We start from the raw sequence: 22,354 nt of genomic DNA, 5'->3' as shown, positions 1-22,354 counted from the left end.
CAGAATACAACACAATCTCTCCCATGAAGCTGACTCTCAGGACCTAGTGTGCTTACTTGAGAAGTTGTCTCTGTAACACAATACACAATTGTAAAAACTTTTATTTCTTAACTGTCTTTTGAAATTTTGGTGAATTTATTGAATGCTTTCACATCAAATACATTGCACGTTAAGAATGATTCTTACATGTAATATATAGTAAATAATATATAAACATAACACTGACATGGGCCATTTTGGTTTTCTCATTTAATATTTCTATTCTATTGTTTTTTTTCTATTTCTATTTTAGGAAGTGTTTTTACATTAGGGTAGTTTCTCTACTGCTGCCTACACCTGCTATTATGATCCTGTACACATAAAATATTTATGGGGGGTGTTGGGTTTGCAGGTCCAATGCTATAGGTCCTGCTCGCTGACGCTTTTATGTTTCCACTTCTCTCTGTTTAGTAACCAGTTACCCGTGTTACTAGTGTTACCAGTGTGTAGCAGACAACATTAATGGCTTAAGTGTGAAGAAATGTCTGGATGAGGTTGATCTATTTACAACTTGAACTTGCATAATTTAAATTTCCTTTAATTGTTCATGTTACAGTACCCACATATAATTTCTCATAAAAATCCCCTTGGGAACTAATTGGTTGGATGTAATCTTGCCAATAAATATCTTAAATGACTTCCACATACAGTCTTTCTTTGTTTACAGAGAGAAAAAACAATTTCTCACACTGTCGCCAAATCACGTCATTCTTTCTTTCACCTGACAGCAATAATAACAGTCACAATATACACTTTTTTATATTCTCTCAGTGTCAAACAAACTGTGCAAAATTAGCCTTTCTGCACAACAACCAGGAGATTAAATGAGTACTCGGATCTTGTACTTGAGCAAAAGCAGCAATACTACATGTAGAAATACTTACAAGTAAAAGTCAGGTATTTAAATCTTTTGCTGAAGGGTAAAACAATTATGAGCCTTAACATATACTACTGTAATAAACCACCAAAGTGCAAAATGTAGAATAATCTACATTGTATGATTGGAGTATTATTACTGCATTGATGTGTTTATTTCTTTAATGCTGAAGCAGGTAAATTTGATTTAACTCACTAACTGCAAGTGCAATTTTTTAAGAATTTTAGTCTTAAAATTCAGGGTACAGGTTACAATTAGCAAAAGTTAGCAGGAGCTTTGGTCATATGCCGCCAATATTTGTTGTGAGTATGAATTCAACAGGTGGACAATTCTTACATATTGCACAATTTAAAAAGTTTATCTGCCATAAATATGCTCTCGGATCTTGAACCATAGTAATGTATAATAATTAAGTGATTATATTTTGTATTATCAAACTAAATCTACTAAGTAACTAGTAACAATGGTTGTCAGATAAATGTAGGTTAAATGTGGGGTTAAAAGTGTTTTATCTGCCTCTGAATTGTAGTGTAGTAATGGGATAGACGTGTAAAGAAGCAGAAGGTGGAAATACTTAAGAACAAGTACCTCTACCTCTAAATAGTACAGTGCTCGAGAAAATGTACTTTCCACCACTGTAGTATGCAAAAAAGTCAAACAACACAGTTGTAAAACATAAAAAACACAGTTTTATTTCCCATATTAGACTACAAAACAATCAAAATAAATGACATTTATTAGACTTTTGAGTGCAGTGATACAAAGACGCATAAAAAGTGACTAAAAGACAAGAAGTGACACGTAGATGGGAAAATATTGCTCACTCTGTTTTTCATAGTTTTATACTATTTTTGTCAAATGGTAATTTTCCCATGCTCTTCAGAGAATGTGACTTCTTTGTGGCTGTTACACACCACTCCTCTGTCTCCCCCTCCTCATGTGTGGGCTCCTCCAGGTTCGGGCCTCTTCCTCCTCTTGCTGAGCAGCGGGTTGTTGGACATGTCCAGGTCTTTTATCTTCACCTGATCGTAGTCGACACGCATGGTGGCCAGGGCACTGGTCATTTCCTCCTGTTGGGAGACATTGTGTGCTGTAAATCTGGTGCTTTACTGCCACCTTGTGCTCATATTCTGAAACTGAACAGAGTCCCACCTTCACATCGTCCCACAGCTCCTTGTCCTCTGTCAAAACACGAGAGGTGTGCAGGGGTGTCGGAGGGACCACCATTGACTGCTGCAGTAATATAAAACACAAATTCTCATAAATCTAAGAAAGGATAACATACAGGTCTATAGGCCCCGTGCTTAATAATAATTTAAATACATTTCTAAATAATTTCCTGGTCTGGGATCAATAAAGTCATTTTATTCTATTCTATTCTATTCTATTCTATTCTATTATATTACACAGTGATAACTTACACTGATCCAGGGGTGGTTCACAAACTGTCCAATGGTCATCCTCTCATTGGGATCAGTCTTCAGTAGCTGAATTATAAGCTGTTTGGCTGCAGGACATAAAATTAATATTTTAGTGCAAAATGGACTTGAAAAGTCCCTTTTGAACTGACTGGATATGTTGTGCAGGTTGTTCAGATATCTTCAAACATGTGATTTGGTCGGTGCAGCAGGCGCCTTTAGACCCTCGCTAATCAATTGCTTTGCCACTTTGGGGCAGAAACAAGCTGTGAACACATACAGCCAATACAGAGGAACACTATTATTCATTCAGAATTGTGTTTCTAGTCATCTGATGAATGTAAGTTCTAAATGTACTTTTAAGCCTCCACTACCATTAATGCTCCACTATGTCTACTAGCTATTCATGGAATGTGCCTTTCTGATTTTTGGTGCTGAGGAGTGGTGCACAGTTGATTTATCAGAGCTTTTTTTTTTTTTTTGCTGAAAATGGTGCTTGTAGATGGAATAAAGAGGAAATAGAGCGACGAGAGTCAGCCTACACAGAAAAACAAAACAATGAGCTCAAAGTCATTAAAATGCTCCATTACGCCGATGAGAATTAAAATCAGACGATAATTCTCTGTGGCTTCGTCACTTCAAGCACTCAGTGTTGGGCGATGCATTACTCAGTAATATATTACTGTAGCATTATTACTTTCCCCATATGAAAGTAGTGTTAGGGATTACAATTTCACAATCAGTTTTAATATGACTGTGCAGTTACTTCATTAAGTGCATTGCCAGAATGTAAGCCTCGGTAGGCTGTGTGATGCTGAAATGTATGTGATGCAGGTCACGTCAGCTACTAGCTAAAAAGCTGAAGGGTGGAGGAAGACGGAGAGAGGTATGTCTCAATTAGTTTGTCTCAAAGAGGCAATGTACACGGTGGTTTGTTGCACATTTTTTTGCAAGCAAGCAAAACAACAAAAAACAACATAAAAACTAGTGAAGAATCTGAGAGAGGTAAATTAGGCCTCTGCTGCCAGAGAAACAGCACAAACCCCGGCTGGACAACAGAACCTGGATTTCAAAGCAGAGCATGGTTGTGGAAAGATGTTAAGAGGACAAGATTTAAAGAAGTTTGTCGCTGGGTAAGAAATTAACTTTGTAAAAGTAATAGTCCTTATTTAGCAACGTAACTAATTACCTTTGATACGTAAGCGTAAGTAAGCGGAGTAATAAGTAAAGAGTAACTTATTAACTTGTCCAGCACTGTTTATGTATAAATACGACAAATAAGACATTTTTTATATGCAATATTAATTCATGTCATAAATTGAGGCCTGACCTTCCTCAGAAACGTCGGCCCACTCAGGGTTGGGGAACTCGTATTGGCCCAACCGGATCCTCTGCTTCATGCCTGGAGAGATGGCCTGACCTGTGTTTGAGTAGAACGGAGGAAACCCACACAGACTACAAACAAAACAAAGGAGGAGAAGACACCATTTTACCTTGCTGTCCTCCTTCATACAGTATAGCACAGTACAGTAGATACAATATACCAGGACAGCAATAAAGGTTTCATTGAGTTGAATCCGTTGCCGACGCACATGATACTCACAGAATGTACATGATTACGCCCAGAGACCACATGTCACATGACTTGTCATATTTCTCTGGCCCAAGCACTTCTGGGGCTGAATGGACAAACAGACACAGAAAAATACCAACACAAAGATGTGGAGGATGAAGACACACTCGCACAGGAACAGGTCCATATGTGGATACACGCAAACAACATGAATGACAGCAACCATGTCCAAAAACTAGGTCCCGTAAGAGCACATTTAGAATACATTTCTCCTACTCCAGTATCGTCATGACAGAAAACACTCACCAACATAATACGGAGTGTAACAGGGAGTTTGGAGGGAGTTGTGCAGCGTCGTCTCCTTGGCAAAGCCAAAGTCAGTCAGTTTGAGTGTGGCGTTACTCTCCTTGGTGGTGTAGAGCAGGTTTTCAGGCTTCAGTGAGAGATTTAAAATGACTTTTTTAGGTTTCAATTCTTTCGTGTATTCACTGTGAAGGATTACTCTGACAGCAGCGGTACCTTTACATCCCTGTGAGCGATGTCCATGTGGTGGAGGAACTTTATGGCCGAGCCGATGTCATGCATGATCTCTGACGCCTCTGATGGACGGACACGACATGGATGTAAGCATGTACTGACAACAACCCATGACTTTCAGCTGCGTCATGTGAACTGTAACTCACCTCTCTCTGTGAAGGCCTGGTCTCCTCGGGCCTGAATGCGACTGAACAGCTCCCCTCCCTCCATACTGAGACAAAATTAACAAAAAGATCAGAACTGGGGCAGCGAGGGGACTCTTGGCAAATGACCACAGTTCTCTACTGCAATCATGGTGTGACAACAAAGTGAGTCATTGTGCCGCACAATTTACCGCTCAGATGAGTCCAGTCTTCTGAGCCACGGCGGACTCAGATGACGCAAGCTGTGAGGACGCATTTAAAGGGAAAACCCAGCCAAGAACATAATTTACAGGAAGCTTTTGTGCACATCTAACAGTTTAAGGTTAAATCGGTATACGATGTAGATGATCTAATAGTGCTGCCAGGTGACACTTGAGCTGAGAGCTTGTTTTAAGTTCAAGATGTCACATATCCAAATGAGCTTCATTTTAGAGTGCAGCTAATAATGTAGCTCCTCCAACAGAAAGTGTTTCATAGTCCAGTGAAAATGGCCTCATTAAAAACTGTTTGGTGTGCTCAACTCACAAGTGGATGGTGCAACATACACATGCGAACACAGATCAAGACACAAAGGGGACACAGAGGCCTCCAGTCATTCAAGCCACAGTGACATGTGGTCAGCGATGCAAATGAATCCTGTCAAGTCTGTTCTGTCGTAAAGTAGGAGGAAAAAAAACACTCGCAAACAGCCAGAGTCACATTATTACAATCTTTGCCCATCCGTTGTTCTGCACTGTGACGTCTCACTCTTTGAGTCTGAGTTGAATTATTTGCACGAGAGGACAAATCACCAAACTAAGACAGCAACACATTCAAAATGTACGTATGTGTCATGGCTTCCCAAAGAATACAAAATATCAAAGATATATAGAATTTCGACTTGGTAAGTACGCAAAGTATTACATTACAAAGTCTTTTGTTATCAAATTTTATGCTGTGTGGGACTTTAAAAAAGATCTAACCCCTAAAAAACCGAGGATAAAAGCTTCATAAGTTACCTGGATTTATTGTTTAAGAGCACAATCCGCAGTGTGGAAGAAGCTAGGACGCAAACAAAAGTAGAATCAAAAAGTATGGGAGAGATGTGCAGATGTTTACTTCCTTTCTGTTGAGTTTTACCCAAAGTACAAAATCAAATTCATGCCAGGTGTGAGCTGAAATCGAGCTCGGCTGGATCTAGATACCATCCAGATGTTTGGAGACAGACGGGCTCTGAACTGGGCATGATGTGACTTCATGCAGTCTCTCTCTCAGCTTCAAGAGAGAGGCAATTTATATTAGGGTTAGTATATCCATCTTTTATTAGCATGCATATTAGTAGCATATTGGCTATTTACAAATAACTTATCAATACCTTATTCTGTATGACCGTATTCTACAACTCCTAGATCAGTATTTAAGAGATTTCCCTCAATAACCTCCTAATTTCTGTTCTTTGATAGTATGTAAGGAAGTCACTGCACGTAAATGATGACCTTTGGTCAGTATGGGCATTAAAAGGTGGTAACACAACAACAACAGTAATTCTATCAACATATCTGAATGTCATTCATCAAACCTGCACCACTGTCTTTGGTGAAAGTGCTTTTAAAGGTTTTGCACCGTCGTTCTCGTGTGAGTCTTTATGTGTAACTTTGTGTGCTGCTGTCTTGGCCGGGACTCCTTCGTGAAAGAGATTCTGAATCTTAATGGGAATATTCCAGTTAAAAATTTGAAATTATCAGTTAACAACACTTCATAAATATGGTTTAATTTACGTAAGAAAACACAAAACAACCAGTGTTAATAACGTCTAAATTAAGTATTTCTTTCAAAGTATAAGTTTCCCATTCTAAAGTGAAGTCTTTACAATAACTAATTAACTTGTAATTTGACACTTAATAAACCCAAACAGGTTTACTTACTTTTTTTTTTTTTTTACCACCAATAAGCCGTAATGATGACTTTACTGAGGAAAAACTTGTGTAAACAGCCCTTTGGTCATAGAATATGATTATGCAGAATAAGTGTTTTCTACTGACTAATAAAGAACCAGCATGCTACCAATATGCATGCTAATAGCCAGCTAGTTAATTGTAATTTACCCTTATATAAAACTGTACTACATTAGCAAAAACACTTTATTTCACCATGGTTTTCCCCTTAAAGGCCAAAAATAAGTACAGACTATATATATATATAACATAGTGTTGGTCATGCTCACCACTCCATTATGATGAGGAGACACTTCTTCCCCTGGTGCATGTTCTCATACAGGCTGAGTATTGGGACGATGTGTGGACCTCCGGACACTCGCCAGTGCAGCTCGACCTCCCGTCTGGCTTTAGGAGTATCATACAGGATCTGCTCAACACCAAGAAAACACATGTCAGTAAAAATGCTGTCGTTTCATATTTGTTTTTGTAATGCTTTTTAGTTATAGTTTACGAAAAACTAAACTATAAAACTACGTGTGACAAGAAAAAACAGACTTTAGAAAACACTCTAACTACCTGAAACAATATTGTTAACCTATGAACGGTGTATGGTTTGTCAGTTTGGTCAAATGTTTCACACAACAAGCTTGAGGAGTGATTGTTACATGTACATGACTTCACAAAGTCTTGTATTTGTATTGTAATATCTTTTCTCAACTTCTCTAATCTTGCCCTTGATAAATACTCACATCTTGTGATTTAAGAGAACTAAAACTAATGTTGAAACTTAAAGAACTGAAACCAAAACAAATGCTAAAATATCTTGGACCTATCTGAGGTTTTTACACCAGCATTTATGTTTGCAGATCTCACTCCCCAAGGCAGACACACTGATCTATCTAAATACGAGTTTGACGTCTTCAACAAGAAATCAACAAACCAGAGACAAGCACACGTCTTATAGCGAAGACACTCACTGTAATAATGGCTACTATCAATACCATTAATCTGCAGTAAATTATGCTGAGAGCGTTAAGAGTGAATACTTTAAGCAGTTGGCTCTGTCTTTAAAGACGCAGGGCTGTAGCTGTGGTTATCAAACACAGGGGAGGAGGATTCCTGTTTTTCTAGACGTGCAGACCCCAGCCCAAATCCTCAATGGACATTGTGGAGGGAAAAAAAGGCTTTATAAAGGTGTGGCTTTGCTCCAAATCACGGCTTTGCCTCTCTCAGAGGACACATTGTGAGCTCGCTCTTCACATTTCATCATACCTTTTTCGGCTGTGGCTCACCACCAAAGTTATTCCAAAGAAAACATGTGGAGGCACTCATGGGGCGGTGCTTCCTGTTTGTATTTTCTTAAGGCTTTGCTGCAAACCTACAGCTGTTTATTGACTCACCGGCTCTGACACACTCTCACAACCTAAATTTCCCAAGTTGGCTTTAAAAAGAAATCACATTTAATAAGCGCATACTTTAAGGTGCACTGTGCATTTTTGGCGAAGAAATTGTAATATCTCTTTGTATAATTGCCTCATTAAAATGATAAATATTAAAATTCTGAGTCTGAATTTCAACATTGTGCCCCTTTAATGGTGAGCAGGTGAGTGAAAAATGCAGGTTTTTACTCTTGCTAAATGTCAGAGGCTCAGATAATGATGTGACGTATGAACAGAGCAGATCATTGTCCAAACAACCATCATCAACATCTGTGTCAAAGCGTCCCAGACAGCACATCACCGTCTGACAGACACGTCCACTGTCTGGGCGGCTCTGTAACTCAATCTTCTCTCAGTTTGCTGCTGCATGCACCCATGATCCAATTAATGTCGCAACCTAACATCACAGAAATCACACTTGTGGACAGATCTCCAGACATGAAATGGTGCAGATCAGAGAGCAGACATGAATAATTGATGGCAGCTCTCATTGACAGCAGCCTCCGGAGAGGAGGACCGCAGGATAAAGAAGCAGACACACACACACACACACGCACACACACACACACACACACACACACACACCTTCAGGGCACATTTCTCTCCTGTTTTCTTGCAGTAACACTCCAGCACTTTGCCATTGATGCCCAGGCCGAGGACCTGAGCAGTGACTTTATAGTCTTCTGTCACTGCGTGTCTCTTGAACTCCAGTTTGGAGTAGGCAGGTGGTGGGAGGTCAGTCAGGCCGCTGACCGGGCTGCTCCCCAGGCCGGTGGAGTGCTGCGCAGTAATTTCATTCACAGACTGCTCCTCCTGGTTATGATGCATTTTTGTTCTCTCTGTAAAAACCAACAGTGATGCAGAGCAAATCACATCAGCCTCTGCTGCGGAACATATCCGGTGTCATCCTAGTTCACTCGAGAGCGTCCAGAGGACTTTCGCACTCCCCGACAGACCATCTCTGAACACTGTAGAAGCGGAAAAAAAGACGTATGTGATCTATAACACCTCCCCGGAGTACAGAAAAGGGCGGAGGTCTGATATCGTACCGTTATACTGGCACAAAGAACTACAAAAGACTCCAGCGACTCTCTGGATGGGTGGGTGGAGATGATAAAACACGCTAAATTACACTGAGAGAGAGAGCTGGTGCCCCTGCCTGGTCCTCATCGCCGTAATTTGCCTCTTCCTGCGGGCTACACCAACATCTCCAACTCCCCTACGTCAGCGCGGAGCGGCTCAAATTCAAGTTTCTTAAAGGAACAACCACGCGCAAAGACGCACGGCAGGGAAACCAAAAGCCATGACCAGAAATCAAAGTAAGAAGTGCATGGTTCAAGTCGAGGAGGAATGAAAACTTGATTCCTAAATCACATTGTGGTAGTTTAGTCTCTTTAAAAACAGCCTTTGGGCAGGGGCGACCCTTCGTCCAGCCTTCAGTCTGACACCAACTAAAAAATGTACCAAGCAAAACCTTTTTTTGTGGTATTATTTCAGTTTCAAATTAATAGAAGTTCAAAACATGAATAGAATAACTAATCAGAACAATTAAAACCTCGATGAATAACCACGTCTTCAACATTGTCACATTGTAAATAACACCCATTGTGAGGCCAGTGATCATGTAGCAGTGCAGCTCCTTTAGAGGAGGTCTAACGTGGTTAATTGTCATTGTGAAATGCAGTGTTGTTAAATGCATTCTGAAGTCATACTTAACTAATAGTAAAGATATTGTGTTAAAATTGTTCTTGGACAAAAGTGAAAGTCACCCATATAAATAGTGTAATAGAGTAAAAGGGTTGTGTATCTAATAATAAAACTACTTAAGCATCAAAAGTACAAGTAAATGTTAATTGTATATATATGTACATGTATTTATATACCTTATACTATGGGGCGACTGATTGTCAGATCTCATATTAAACATTTTCTGATGAACAGAATCTTTTTTTTTTAACAGTGATACAATGTAACTGAGTACATTTACTCAAGCACTGTACTATAATTTTGAGTTTTTCCTTTTTTCTGCTACTTTCTGCTTCCACTAAACTACATTTAGGGGCAAATGTCGTACTTACTCCACTACATTAATCTGATAACTTTGGCAATTAGTTACCTTGCAGATTACATGCTACATCAGAGCCAAAGCAGCACATTTGTTCCAACAATTCTTCCCGGGGTCAAGGAGGTGTTGTGTAACTAAATCAGGTCTTGACAGGTTTCGATGTCGAAAATATGTGCCGGCAAAACTGAAACAAAGCAGTTTGTTGCTTCGGTGCCGTCAGCTGTGACAAAAACTTGGCTTTGGCGTCCGATCACAAGACCATTTAGTCTTTGCCTGCTGCTTTTCACTCTTAAGCTGAAAAAGTTCTTCGTTTCACAATATAAAACAAACAATTACTACATTTCTCCACCATTAACCTCTCATTGATGATATAGGACACATTATTTTTCTACACCGTTGAGACAAAAACAGAGTCATATGGGCTTCATTACTTTAATGACATTAATTTATTTAACTTCAGCACAAAAGACAAAGAATATATTGTTGCAGATTGAATTAATAAAAAAGCCGAGCACAACACTTTCACCTACTCTGAATTCTGTGTATTCATGGCAACCAATTTAAATAACAACACTGGCATTGATTCATTAGGTCTGACAAAATGTTTTGCAGGTTTCCAGTAGGTTGAGTTGAACAGAAGAGATTACAGCTGCATGTTTCCTTTGTCATGTGGCTAAAGAAAGCTGAATGTTAACCCTGGCTTAAGTGTCGGCATCGTTAGCAGTGTGTGTTAGCCCTGCAGGGCACGGTCCAGCACATGCTCGTCCTGCACAGGAAAGGGCATGGTGACACGCAGCTGCCTGTTGGTCTCCATGGTGCGCTGGATGGTCTCATAGGCGTTTGAGTTTCCAGACCAGCAGCGACGAGCCACCTGCAGAACATAGCAAGAGGTCAGAGCCAATCTGCGATTTGGGCACACTGCAGTGAAGCCGGAAGCTAACTCGCCACACTCTCACCCCGTTGGAGACGTCCCAGTTGAGCATCAAGCTGGCCCGCTTTGCTGCCTCCTCTGTGCCGTCCAACAGCAAACCAAACCCTCCGTTCATTACCTCACCCCTGTGGGTGTGACAAGAGATAAGTATTAAATGGGTTGTTCACCCCCAAAATCAAAAATGCATATTTTCCTTTTACCTGTTGGACCATTTATCCATTTAAAATGTGTTGGTGTATGTTTACACATATGTTTGTATGATTATCTTGCATCACCTGTCATGATTTCTGGTTAGAGACATTGCTGTTGAGTTTTTCAAATGTAACTTTTGGCGCTTCGAGAAGGTAGACATCTCTACGGCTGATGTCTCCAAAACTCAACAACTCACATCAAAACAATCTAGATGGATAACTAGCACCATGGGTAAGAGGACAAATATGTTTTTTTTTTATTTTGGGTTGAACTTCCATTTATTGAAATGAATGGCTTTGACAAATCACGAGAAACTAGCTTACCAGCCAACACCACCACCGTTGTGCAGGGCGACCCATGTGGCGCCCCTGAAGGCGTCACCAACAAAGTTCTGGACCGCCATGTCTGTAAGGGCGAGACACCGTGAATTTTCAATTTTACTTTTCATCTTCATTTTATGAATGAAGAGACGCAGGAGAGAGAGAAGAAGGAGGCTGTGTGCAACCGAGGACAGTTTTTTGGGCAAAGCCACAAACCTCAGACACACTATATTTTTCACGAGTAGCTAGAATCAGACATTTTTAGGACTGTGGTGCTGCTCCCTTATGTTTCATCATCTGTCACAATATCTCCACTTCCAAGTCAAGTCACATTGCATCAGCGTCCACTGAGCAAAGCATGAAATGTGCTGGAACACATGATTCAGTTTGCAGTGTCTTTGTCCTGTGTTTCATCTCAGCCTTCAGTTTCCATCAAAGAGTAGAAAACCTTTAAACTAAGCGTTATAAGTTTTAGGCGTTATTATATTGTAGCAATATAGAATCAATACACAGAGATTGAAAACTTTCTTGACAGTATTAACTCAAGCAGGTTTTGTTAAGGCTATATTTTTAAAATTGTCATGCTAAACTGCAGATTTAACTTAGAAAGCTGGTAGTCATGTACAGCCGTAGTTATTATACCACATACCTGCACAGAAGGCAGATCCATCGTACACATTTGAGGTTTCTCTGAAGGGGCTGTCTGTGCCGCTTACATCATGATGGTCTCTGCTAAGAACCACGGGAGCCTGAGCAACAGAGGTAACACAAGACGCTGCTGAGACTCTAGTGAAAACTGTATCTGATGCAGACCGCAGTAAACACGAAATAATCTCCTTAGCGGCCAATTTATCCACTTACTGAAACTCTTCCATCAGCGATCGCCTGGTTGATAGCCAAAGCGATGCAGACTCTTCCTTTCTGGTCAGAGTAGAGGATTCTGGCTTGGGATCCCACGACCTAAACAAACGGAGTGGGCAGAAGAAGTCAGCATTAGAGTCTCTTTGTCGGATATGCATTGAGAAAGAGTAACTGCAGGCAAGCGTTGTCCAGAAAGTCACTGACCATTTTGTGTTTTCCGGCCTCTCTGATCCAGCGGATGTTGTCATTGTATTGCTGTCTGATGCAATCAGTCGCTTCGGTGCAAATTTTCTCCAGGACGGTCGCAGCAATGTCATCCGTTACAGCAAGATCTTGGGGGTCGCCAGATGTGCACACCCAGCGAAACGGGCCAAAGCCCAGAGAGAAAATGTCTCTGTGACAAAGGCAGAAGGAAGGCGATCACAAATGATCTATTGTAAGAAGACAAGATCTGATAACTTTCCAACAGCGCTATTACAAGATTAATGCTAGATTAGTTAAATCAGAAAATGCCTCACCCCATAATGTGCTGTACATAAGACGGGTAACGGAATTCAGTTGCTCCTCCACCGTCCTTTTCTACCGCTGCTCCTGTAAAAACAAGAAACTCAAGCCTTTAGATTGGTCTGACATGGACCGACTGATAATGATGAATACGTTCTGAGTGTGAGTGTTGAATCACTGACCAGCTCTCTGGGCCTCTAGGAGAAACGCGTTGCCATAGTCCCAGAAGAACATACCAGCATCAGCCAGTTTATTAATGGCCTTAACGTGTCTTCGAAGGCTGTGAACGTATGTAAACACGTTATTAAAATCATATATCGCAGAAAACACACCAAAGTCCTTCTGTGTCATTCATTTCACCTCTCTTGGACCATGGTTTTAAATCGAGTAGGATCAGTGGACATGAGCTGATTGGCCTGGCGGAAGCTGAGCTGGACGGGGTAGTAGCCTCCGTTATATGGGTTGTGTAGGGAGGTCTGGTCTGAACCCAGATCCACCAGGAGGTCTCCCGTCCTGTCGTACTCCAGCACAAGCCGCTCCCTGAATGGAAAGGTAGAAAGTTACAAAAGGCTTCAGTGTTGCAAGCAGCAGACCTGGGTCGTCGTGTGGCGACAGCAGAAAGGTGTCAACTCTCACTCACCACAAGTCTACAATGTTGCCATGGTAACCAAGGCTTAGAGGGGTCTTGGAGCTCTTGGCCTCTCTGAAAAACACAAAATGTTACGAATTATGATATCATACAGCAGACAGACTGTTATCATACTTTCTTTTTCACAGTAGCAGTCCGCTTTTCTCAATTTGTAGCAATGCTAGCATGCCAACATGCAGAGAAGAGAAAGAAAAACATCCGTCAAGACTGAATGAGTGGAATAAACAAACTTCCTTAAAGAGCGACATGATTTCATATTAACTTACTTTGTTTATATTCACGGGACTGTTCTAAGTAGCCAACTTCATAGTTTCAAACAGATCTATTTCCCCTCTTAAAAGCGGAAAAATGTAGGGCTATCTTGACCAACTGCAGTGTTACATTTTACACTTTGGTTTTTGTATTGACTACATAAATCAGATACAACTTGTTCATTAATGCACTTTTATGTTTGCTGTTTGCCATTTTGCTGCATTGAGTATTTTTGATTTTAGATTTTAGTTTTGTGCATTATACGAACAAAAAAATTAATTTTTCAATGCAGGAACTCTGCCTCCTTTTTTTGCAGTGTTCTATTACTAGAATGCTAGGATGAGAATATCCCATATAACTATCAGACTTTTTATCTGATCTAGTTATTAAGGCAAGTTCTGAGAGTCTGGACTTTAAGTGCAACAAACTATAAAAGAAAAAGAAAATAGAACAAAAGCACACAGACAAACTGACACTAATAGTTTGTCATACCAATCCCCCATGAGCATCAATGGAAGAGCACAAGTAAGCACGTAGCCATGATTTTTGATAATGATTTGGACTTTTACGTGACTACTTTGTCTCTTTGTTACCTGATGCGTTTGATGCACTGGTCCATGCTGCTTGTGACCTCCATCAGCCAGCCCTGCTCATGTCTCTTTCTGAGAGGAGCCTCATCCACCTACACAGAAATCAAATCCACACACTGAGTAACATTTCCTCCGTCATTCTTGCTTAGTCAGCGGTGAGTATTAACAGGAAATGACAAAGATATCCGCTGACCTCAGCAATCACACCGACACAGCCGGCAATGACTGCAGCTTTAGCCTGAGCTCCACTCATGCCCCCCAGGCCAGAGGTGAGGAAGACTCGGCCTCTCAAGTCATCAGAGCCCAGGTACCTCCGGCCGGCATTCAGCACAGTCAGCTGCACAGAAAAACACAAGGAAACCAATGAAAAACATTCGGAATCTGTCCGTGACACACTGTCGACCTCGGCTGCCTGCATCAGGGCCATCTTTATTTGTGCAAGTGTTGCTTGCCTTGCAAATAGCCGGCAGCTTTTCTTTTGTTTGTTTATATGATCTTAACTGAACTCCTTGAAACCCAAGCAGCCATACACCTTCAGTTTTTAGCTTGAGAACTTGTAAAAGCACATTTCAGTTTGATTAACCCTGAAGAGGCACTTGTTTATTATCCGAGTAGTTGACATTAGGCTTTCGCTGTAGATGTACATATTTTTTGTTTACATTTTTATGTAGGTTGGGGCAGGTTTGTGAGCAAGTGTAGGTGGATTAGGCTCATTTTACTGCCAGTCCCGCCACCACATAGGTAAATACATAATAAATGCTATGATTTTAAGCAGTAGTTTCCAACCCTTTTTGATATGAGACCTGTTAATACAAAGAAATGTGTGCTTGTAACAGCTCTCAGCAGGTTGTGTATGCTTTTGAGTGGATATTGTTTAATTTAAATACATTTTAGAAGTGAAACTACCAATTTTGACAAAATAAAAATCTAAAAACAAGAGAAGGGTTAAAAAAAATAATACGTTTAAGGAAGTGATTTTTTTCTGATCCTGACACTGCACTGAGGGGGCCTCAGGTCAGGAACAACTGACTGAAAGTAATATATATTTTGCATGAAGGGATACTGGAGAGCTGTGTGTGCATCTTTTGATTTCTTTTTTTCACAAACCATAGTGCCATGAACAATCCCTTGAGGTCCGATGTAGCAATAGCTGCCTGCTGTCATTTGGCCGTACCTGAAACCAGACAATCAAACGGACCTCACTCACATTTGGCACAGTTTTCTATCTTTTAAAAAAATGATAATGGAGAAACCGAATAACAATATGAGAGCACCTTTAAAGACTTACATTGACACACCGAGGGCAAACATCTTTTCATACTGAGCTCTGGAGGAGTAATTTGGAATAACCTGTGTGATGCAAAAAAGAAACAGTGAGCATGCCAGCACACGTGCGGGCTGCAAGTACAAGCTTTTTAAACCAGGTGTGAGTCAGGCAGTTGTTACCATGCCGTTAGTGATGATGGCGCGAGGTGAGGAAGGCAGGCTGGGGAACAGGCCCATGGGATGACCGCTGTACATGACCAGAGTCTGCTCCTCTGTCATCTCACTCAGGTAGTGCATCACCAGGCGGAACTGCACCCAAACACACACACACACACACACACACACACATTCATTTATTCAGACTCTAGCATCACTACCAAACCAACTGATTACAAGCTAACTCTGGTCTCACCTGGGCCCAGTTACTAAACACCTGTCCGTTCCCTCCGTAGGTGACAAGCTCCTGGGGGAACTGAAGGGTAAAGAAAAATGAGGCTTTCGTCAAAGCCACAAATCCAATTGAAGACTTCACACAGAGATTTAGCGAGGATAGTTAGCAAGGTAATACAAGCTGCGTCAGAGGCTCACCTGAGCAACAGCCGGGTCCAGGTTGTTCATGATCATGAGCATGATGGAGGCTGCTTGACATGTGCGGCACGGGTACTGATCGATAGGGTACGCTCTGAGGAAAACAGAGGGAAACTCAACTGGCGTCAAAGTGAGATTGTAACTTTTGCCACAAGTTTTTTTCCTATTTACTTCTGGTGAGGTACTGTGTGGTGTCTATCAAAAATAAAAGACTGTAGCAGCGACACATCGTAATGTGTTGAATAAAATAAAGGTGTTTTATTGCATTAGAATTAAACTTTTTAAGAAGATTGTAAGATAAATAAGATTGTATTATTTCTTTTTTGAAAAGTTACAAGCTTGTGTGAACGCAAAACGCCCGGTGTATGTGTTGTGTAGCAGGGATTGTCATTAAAGCCTGACTGACTGAGATTATATATGGAGGATGATAATATTACATGAAGACAGACATGTCAGCATCTGTGTTTTATCTTTGTTTGTATTTGGTGTTAATATTGAAAAATATTTAAATTCCAATTGACAATTTTCTATCTTTCTCTTAACCCATTAGCCAGATTTGAAGGGTTATTGTTAAAATATTCATAAATACGGTGGCCCTGAGGGTCAAAATACAACAACATTTCACAAAACACAACAACACTGGGACTGGGATTCTGTCCACTCACAACAAAAACTGTCCCATTTCTTCAGTAATCTGAAATGTATTGTGTGAAATGTATGTTGTGTCGTGGGATTTCTTTTGTTCTGTCTTTGTGTTTTGTGAAATATTTAGTCTTCTGAAATATTTTTGGGTTTTCTGAGCTGTTGTTGGAGACGAAAGGAATGCCAGCCGATGCAGATTCATCAGACTGGTTCGGTTGGCCTCACCTCATGCGTAACGTGGGACAGAAGCGGTACATGTAGATGTGCCCATGCTGCCGCAGCTCCTGAGCAAACTCGGGTGCGAGTGTCACGTGGAGGGCGGGGGGGAAATAACGCAATGCATTTCGCAGCGCCAACTAAAGGGAAGAGCCACAATCACAGTGAGTTAGTGAACATAAAAGACAGTTTCAGTACAGTCAGATAAATGGGAGGATTTTCAACACTCCTCCTGATTTAACAGGTCGAGCACTCACTCAGTCTCTTTTTAATTATTGACTGAAGCCCTGGCTCTGAGTTTGGGCAGAGGACTTTAGAGAATAATCAATTTTCTAGATCAGCCCCTGAGCCCATAATGGGTGATGCAATAAGTCAGAGTACAGAGCGTGGCTTAATGGTCGTCCTTCCACTTACGCATTTATGGTAAAGTTGTCTGACATGACTGAGCTGTAACCTCCTAAAACTTTCCTTTTAGTAGACACGTTAAAGTTTCGACTGCAGCCAATCTGCTCCATGTTTAGTGCTTTTCCAAACTGTCTACAAAATGACATTAATAATGGCTCCTTTCCATTTAGGTGTACAAGCAAGATGTGCACAAATTGAATGCAGCCATTGTTAATGTTATCAGTTACACCTGTATCTAAGAGGTCTAAATGCCCATTGTGAGGACTGATGTGTGCTTTAAACAAAGTGCTACACTTGTAGACATAAGTATCATAAAAAGTGATTTCATTAAAAGAACATTGTTCAGTAATAAAGGCGATAGAAACAATTAATAATACACTGTTTGTATGTTTACTCACCCGCTCCTCCTCTGCGGTCAGGTTGGGGCTCCGTGTCGGTGCATGTGGCACATTGGGGTCTCTTCCCCGATTGGGGGGTAAAGGGTCCAGGGGGAGACCGCTACATACCTCCTTCAGAGAAGACATCCTGTTCAGTTTTTTACCGTCACACACTGGAGCAGCTCTCAGCCTCTGAAAAATAGTCCTCTCTGGAGAGAAACCTTCTCTGCTCTGAAGATCTGAGGGCGATCACTCTTTATCTCACTGCCTCATTGGCTTTTTGGTCATCTGTGCCCTCCACAATCCACCAATGATATGGCCCAGATAGAAAAGAGTGTTTGGTAATTATTGATCCCTAAGGGACTTTAAAGTGGACAAACACTGTCACTGACCTCTGACCCCTGATGCTTCGACATGTAACTGAGTTAAACAAAAGTGTGCATGCCAGAACCTTTGAACAGTTCCGCAGCTATTATGTAGAATCACGTTGTTTCCTTTTTAAGTATTACTGGCACTTATAATACAGAGCATTATCGCCACCTGCAGATCCAACCATCTTTAACTAATAAAGTCACCAGTGAGGAAACTCTTTTATAACTCAATATAGTAGTTTCTGACGTGGTCCAGTGGGTGTGTGTTTGTACTCAATATGTAATCATACAGACAATGTGAGTTAGTTACATGACACACCAGAAAGTCTAACCTAGTCATAGTTTGTTTGATACTATTGACCACATAATTGATTTTAAAAGCTGACTGTGGGTGGAATGCACAAACGAAATGCATAGCGGTGTCTTATAATGATCAAATTAATCAATACATTACATGTATCCTTACGAAACACCTACATTCACAGCACAAACATCTGACGCACACAGAGAGTACACGACCTGAGAATCTTTGACTGACACCTGAGAGTCACTGGCAGACAGAAAATTATGCATAAGAAGATGGTCCAGCTCTCTAGAATCTCTGTTCTCATTGAATTAATTACAACCACATAAAGTTTAATTTATTCGTGCAGTTTCATGTGAAACTTGTTTATGGTAAACTCAAAGTTACCCTCTGATAGATCTCCTCATGGAGTTCTCACATTGGCTCTGTTGGCAGCGTAGACTCGGAATATGCTTAAAGGCAGCATAATGTCTTTACTGCAAGGCTGAGGAGATAAAGAAGGTATAAACAACAATAATACCTGACAATATATTTTTATTACAAAACTTTCAATAATATTCACTTCAAATCAGTCCTGTGTTGCACACAAATGGTTCAGTTGAGGTAAGAATTTTAAGTCTGGTTATAATTTAGCAGAGGAAATGCAGCCCCACAGACTGTGGAAACACACAACTCAAGAATCCACAGGAGAAAGTTTCAAGGTACAGTACATTCTTCACACCTCTGTGAATTTAGCATCTTCATCAGTAACATTACTGATATAAACTTTGAGTCAAAGTAATAATATGAATATAAACTTTGTAGGACATAATATACATGTAAAATTCAATCTTCTGCACATCATAAGAAAATAGCACACGTATAAGAAAAAAAAAATATGAGAATAAAACATGTTTACTGTAATATTAGTTTCAGAACTTGTGTTAAATCAAAGCACGTCGACTCCGACAACTCAAATAAAAATGATCACTACACACCTCAGTGTGTGTATACTAAGCTTGGTCCTACACTGTTGATTGAATCAAAGATTCTTCAAATCTGTGTTGTATTGACGTAGAGGCAGGATTGAACAACTTGAATTTAAACATAGTACATAGTAATTTTTCCACTGATTATATAAGTAGAGGCATCTCTGATTCAATTTAAAATGTTTAAAATCCAACTGAAATGAAATCGTCATCAATCTGCTTCAGCATAAACATCAACTCTGTTAACGTCTGAGGACATTAGAAACCCAAAGGAAGAAATTTGTATTTTATACCAATTTTGTTTCACAATGGCGCCCCATTTGCATCAATTCATCAAAATAACTTCAGTACTTTGTTTACGTAGAGAGCTTGTTTTCAGAACCCAATCAAATTGAACTATATTTGTATGAAGCAGCAGCCACAGATTTTGAATAACTCCAAACAGCTTTCCTGCCAAAGTCTCCTCCTTATCCAACTTACTGCACAAACGTGTTACTTTAGCTTGTTGAACGAGCTACTTTACAAACACTCCTCAGGGAGACATGCGCCGCTAATGGCAGTTTGCAGGCTAGATAGCTAATTAGCAGCTTGGCTGCAGCATTTTAAAAAGCTTGACTCACTTCGGTCAGTTCAAATTATGGCCCGATTCCAGGCCGGGCTGTTTGTTATGAGTCATTCTCTCTCTCTCTGCAGCTGTCAGTATCTAAATAAAGCAGAAATGCCTAAATAATAATCTTTAAAAAAACAAAAAACAATACATGTTGACATTGTTTTATGCTGCACTAAGAGAAGAATAAATGTGATTTCAGTTGGATCTCTAAGCCTTATGGATCATAATTAGCTCTTCCCTGAGCCCTCTGTGTTGGGTTGTGTGGTATCTGAGTCTTGCTCAGAGGCTGCCGTTGAGTTTGAAGTTTCTTCAGATGCAGAGTCTTTTAAGGTCTGGTCTGTTTCTGATGATTGTTCTTGTTGCGCCTTGTCATCTTCTTGAGGATAGAGCTCCGGGTAACGCTGCATACACTCCTGCATGGCCCTGAACTGCTCCAGGCACTCAGAGCCCTTCACCTCCTCCTTACTGTAGTGGAAACAGGAGAAGGCCTCCTTAAACTCAGTCCCACAGGGACCACTGGCCATCCCACCCAGGCAGGGGCAGTTCCAGTTGATCTCCCCACTGGGAAGAATCAGACCTAGGATCAGAGAAGAGGTTCACGTTAATGCGCAGGTTAGTGCCGTCACGATACCGGAATTTCTAACTTCAATACAATACCTGGAAAAATATTGATACCATGTACTATACCACAGGGAAGAATTGACTCAACATTAAGGGAATTTTAATAAAAGGTTAATATCACAAGGTTTGCTGTGTGTTAAGCACAACAGCATTTAAGATACATTTCTTCTGACCATAGTTAAAAGAGTGAGAGGAAGCAGGTCAGTGTGAACACTTCAGTACTGTGTGAGGCAGCACTACTGGTATCAGTATCAGTTCTCTGTGGAAGTACTGAAACAATCCCAAATAACCAGTCTCAATATTTATATGTTTTTAACAACAGTAACAGGTAATAAACTAAAGCTGGAGTTTAGCCCGATGACAGGTTTGGTAGTTTAACTGCTCCTCACCTCGCTCCTCATACGGGTCATTGGGATCCTCCTCTACGAGCTCGGCACTGCTGGGAGCGTCATGATCCTCTTTGGTAACAAAGATGATTCGGTCTTTACCTGTTGCGTAAAATGTAGGACAACAAAAACAAATCATCAGTGAAAAGAAACAAGGCACCTAATAAAAAAACGAAGGGTTGCTAAATGACATCACTACTTTAACTTAATAATTTGACAATAACAAAGTAATAACAGATTCAGCAAATGCAATTTGAACAAACACAGTATGCTTGGGTTTATATTGCATCATAAGAAATATCTATGAATATTGAACAGCTGTGTGATTGACCCTAACCCTGCCTGAGATGAACTACTCTGACAGTTTTCTAATTAATTACAGTGTTATTTCTCACCTGGCTGGCCCTCTAGAGTTTAGAGAGACAGGAACCAGTGACAGACCAGCTGCACTTAATACATTATACTATTATACACCAATATTAATGTGTTACTTATAAAGGTTGTTTGTGTTGCTGCAAAGGTAGAAGTAAAGAAGTGAACAGTACATCAACCTGTCACCTCTTTATGTATTCATGGTATTAATCAACATAAAGCCCAAATAAAACAAAATACAACAAAATACTAACAAAATATTTTCATGTTTCTGAAGATGGATACTTGTGTAAGTAACCCAACATGACATATTGTGCTGCAGTTGCTGCTCAAGGTTAAACTCTCTGATGGTGACAGTGAGCTTGCAGTCCTGCTCACTGATGATGAAACAGGTACAGACTGTAACAGTCCTCAACAACGAGCTTGTTCGTAGACTTTTATCCACTCAGCTCAACATCAACATTATTTTTTCATTCAGACTTAAACCAACTTCAGGGTTAGCTTCCAGATGAGTTAGCCTGCTAGCACAGCTTGTTTTCTCTTACCTTCCTGTCTGACCGAGCTCATTTCTTCACGCTGGCACAGATTCAGTTGTTCTTTGTGATTTTCTACCGCGACAGCTCCGAGGTTAGCGACTCTTACTGACACTCAACACGACACATGTAAAAGGTCTGAGGTTTTGGTCGAGCATCAGCTAGCTGCTTTCATGTTTCACAAGTATCCTTGCATGAGCGGCGACTCTTCCTCTTCTCCTGTTCTGTTTCCGGTGGATCAGACACTCCGGGGCTCTCTGCTGCCCCCAGCAGTCAGCGACTCCACATGGACACGTGTCGAAGCAGGGTTTAAAAAGGAAATTAGACTATTTTGGTGAGAACAATCGCCCTCTTACTTTGATTATTGCCCCTTTGTTAAAAAAAAAAAT

At 40.6% G+C, this 22,354-nt stretch overlaps 3 protein-coding genes across 3 annotated transcripts; all 3 read right to left on the bottom strand.

Annotated features, from left to right (window-relative positions):
• Positions 1-1,585: 1,585 nt before the first annotated feature.
• Positions 1,586-9,168, bottom strand: LOC115583919 (MAP kinase-activated protein kinase 2-like). The gene is made up of 10 exons (XM_030421170.1): positions 8,528-9,168; positions 6,791-6,930; positions 4,591-4,655; positions 4,427-4,506; positions 4,214-4,340; positions 3,938-4,013; positions 3,665-3,789; positions 2,338-2,423; positions 2,069-2,149; positions 1,586-1,986 (listed from the first exon to the last, which is right to left on the bottom strand). Exons 1-10 carry the CDS (start codon positions 8,768-8,770, stop codon positions 1,852-1,854), a joined length of 1,158 nt encoding a protein of 385 aa, XP_030277030.1. The 5' UTR covers positions 8,771-9,168; the 3' UTR covers positions 1,586-1,851.
• A 1,257-nt stretch (positions 9,169-10,425) lies between these two features.
• On the bottom strand, positions 10,426-18,049 carry uroc1 (urocanate hydratase 1). Its single transcript, XM_030421169.1, has 19 exons — positions 17,822-18,049; positions 17,028-17,158; positions 16,161-16,254; positions 15,985-16,044; positions 15,753-15,881; positions 15,595-15,656; positions 15,414-15,480; positions 14,500-14,643; positions 14,310-14,398; positions 13,456-13,518; positions 13,176-13,355; positions 12,998-13,095; positions 12,830-12,902; positions 12,516-12,705; positions 12,312-12,410; positions 12,100-12,199; positions 11,454-11,535; positions 10,964-11,063; positions 10,426-10,878 (listed from the first exon to the last, which is right to left on the bottom strand). Exons 1-19 carry the CDS (start codon positions 17,945-17,947, stop codon positions 10,738-10,740), a joined length of 2,028 nt encoding a protein of 675 aa, XP_030277029.1. The 5' UTR covers positions 17,948-18,049; the 3' UTR covers positions 10,426-10,737.
• A 943-nt stretch (positions 18,050-18,992) lies between these two features.
• Positions 18,993-22,203, bottom strand: chchd4b (coiled-coil-helix-coiled-coil-helix domain containing 4b). The gene is made up of 3 exons (XM_030418610.1): positions 21,978-22,203; positions 21,064-21,162; positions 18,993-20,630 (listed from the first exon to the last, which is right to left on the bottom strand). The coding sequence occupies exons 1-3, from the start codon at positions 21,997-21,999 to the stop codon at positions 20,281-20,283; spliced, it is 471 nt and encodes a 156-aa protein (XP_030274470.1). The 5' UTR covers positions 22,000-22,203; the 3' UTR covers positions 18,993-20,280.
• Between the last annotated feature and the right edge of the window lie 151 nt (positions 22,204-22,354).

The sequence above is a fragment of the Sparus aurata genome, chromosome 6, assembly GCF_900880675.1.
Source record: "Sparus aurata chromosome 6, fSpaAur1.1, whole genome shotgun sequence".
Classification (NCBI taxonomy): domain Eukaryota; kingdom Metazoa; phylum Chordata; class Actinopteri; order Spariformes; family Sparidae; genus Sparus; species Sparus aurata.
This window is presented reverse-complemented; position numbering and strand designations above follow the sequence as displayed.

Excerpts from the sequence above, each read along its gene's own strand:
- uroc1 (XM_030421169.1), bottom strand. The coding sequence starts at position 17,947 with ATGTCTTCTCTGAAGGAGGTATGTAGCGGTCTCCCCCTGGACCCTTTA. Across the intron at positions 13,356-13,455 it reads GGCAACATTGTAGACTTGTG|GGAGCGGCTTGTGCTGGAGT; the intron begins GTGAGTGAGAGT and ends CTTTCCATTCAG. Across the intron at positions 13,096-13,175 it reads AAAACCATGGTCCAAGAGAG|CCTTCGAAGACACGTTAAGG; the intron begins GTGAAATGAATG and ends ATACGTTCACAG.
- LOC115583919 (XM_030421170.1), bottom strand. The coding sequence starts at position 8,770 with ATGCATCATAACCAGGAGGAGCAGTCTGTGAATGAAATTACTGCGCAG. Across the intron at positions 6,931-8,527 it reads GAGAGAAATGTGCCCTGAAG|ATCCTGTATGATACTCCTAA; the intron begins GTGTGTGTGTGT and ends GGTGTTGAGCAG. Across the intron at positions 4,507-4,590 it reads CCAGGCCTTCACAGAGAGAG|AGGCGTCAGAGATCATGCAT; the intron begins GTGAGTTACAGT and ends TCCGTCCATCAG.
- chchd4b (XM_030418610.1), bottom strand. The coding sequence starts at position 21,999 with ATGAGCTCGGTCAGACAGGAAG. Across the intron at positions 21,163-21,977 it reads GAGCTCGGTCAGACAGGAAG|GTAAAGACCGAATCATCTTT; the intron begins GTAAGAGAAAAC and ends TTTACGCAACAG. Across the intron at positions 20,631-21,063 it reads TGACCCGTATGAGGAGCGAG|GTCTGATTCTTCCCAGTGGG; the intron begins GTGAGGAGCAGT and ends CTCTGATCCTAG.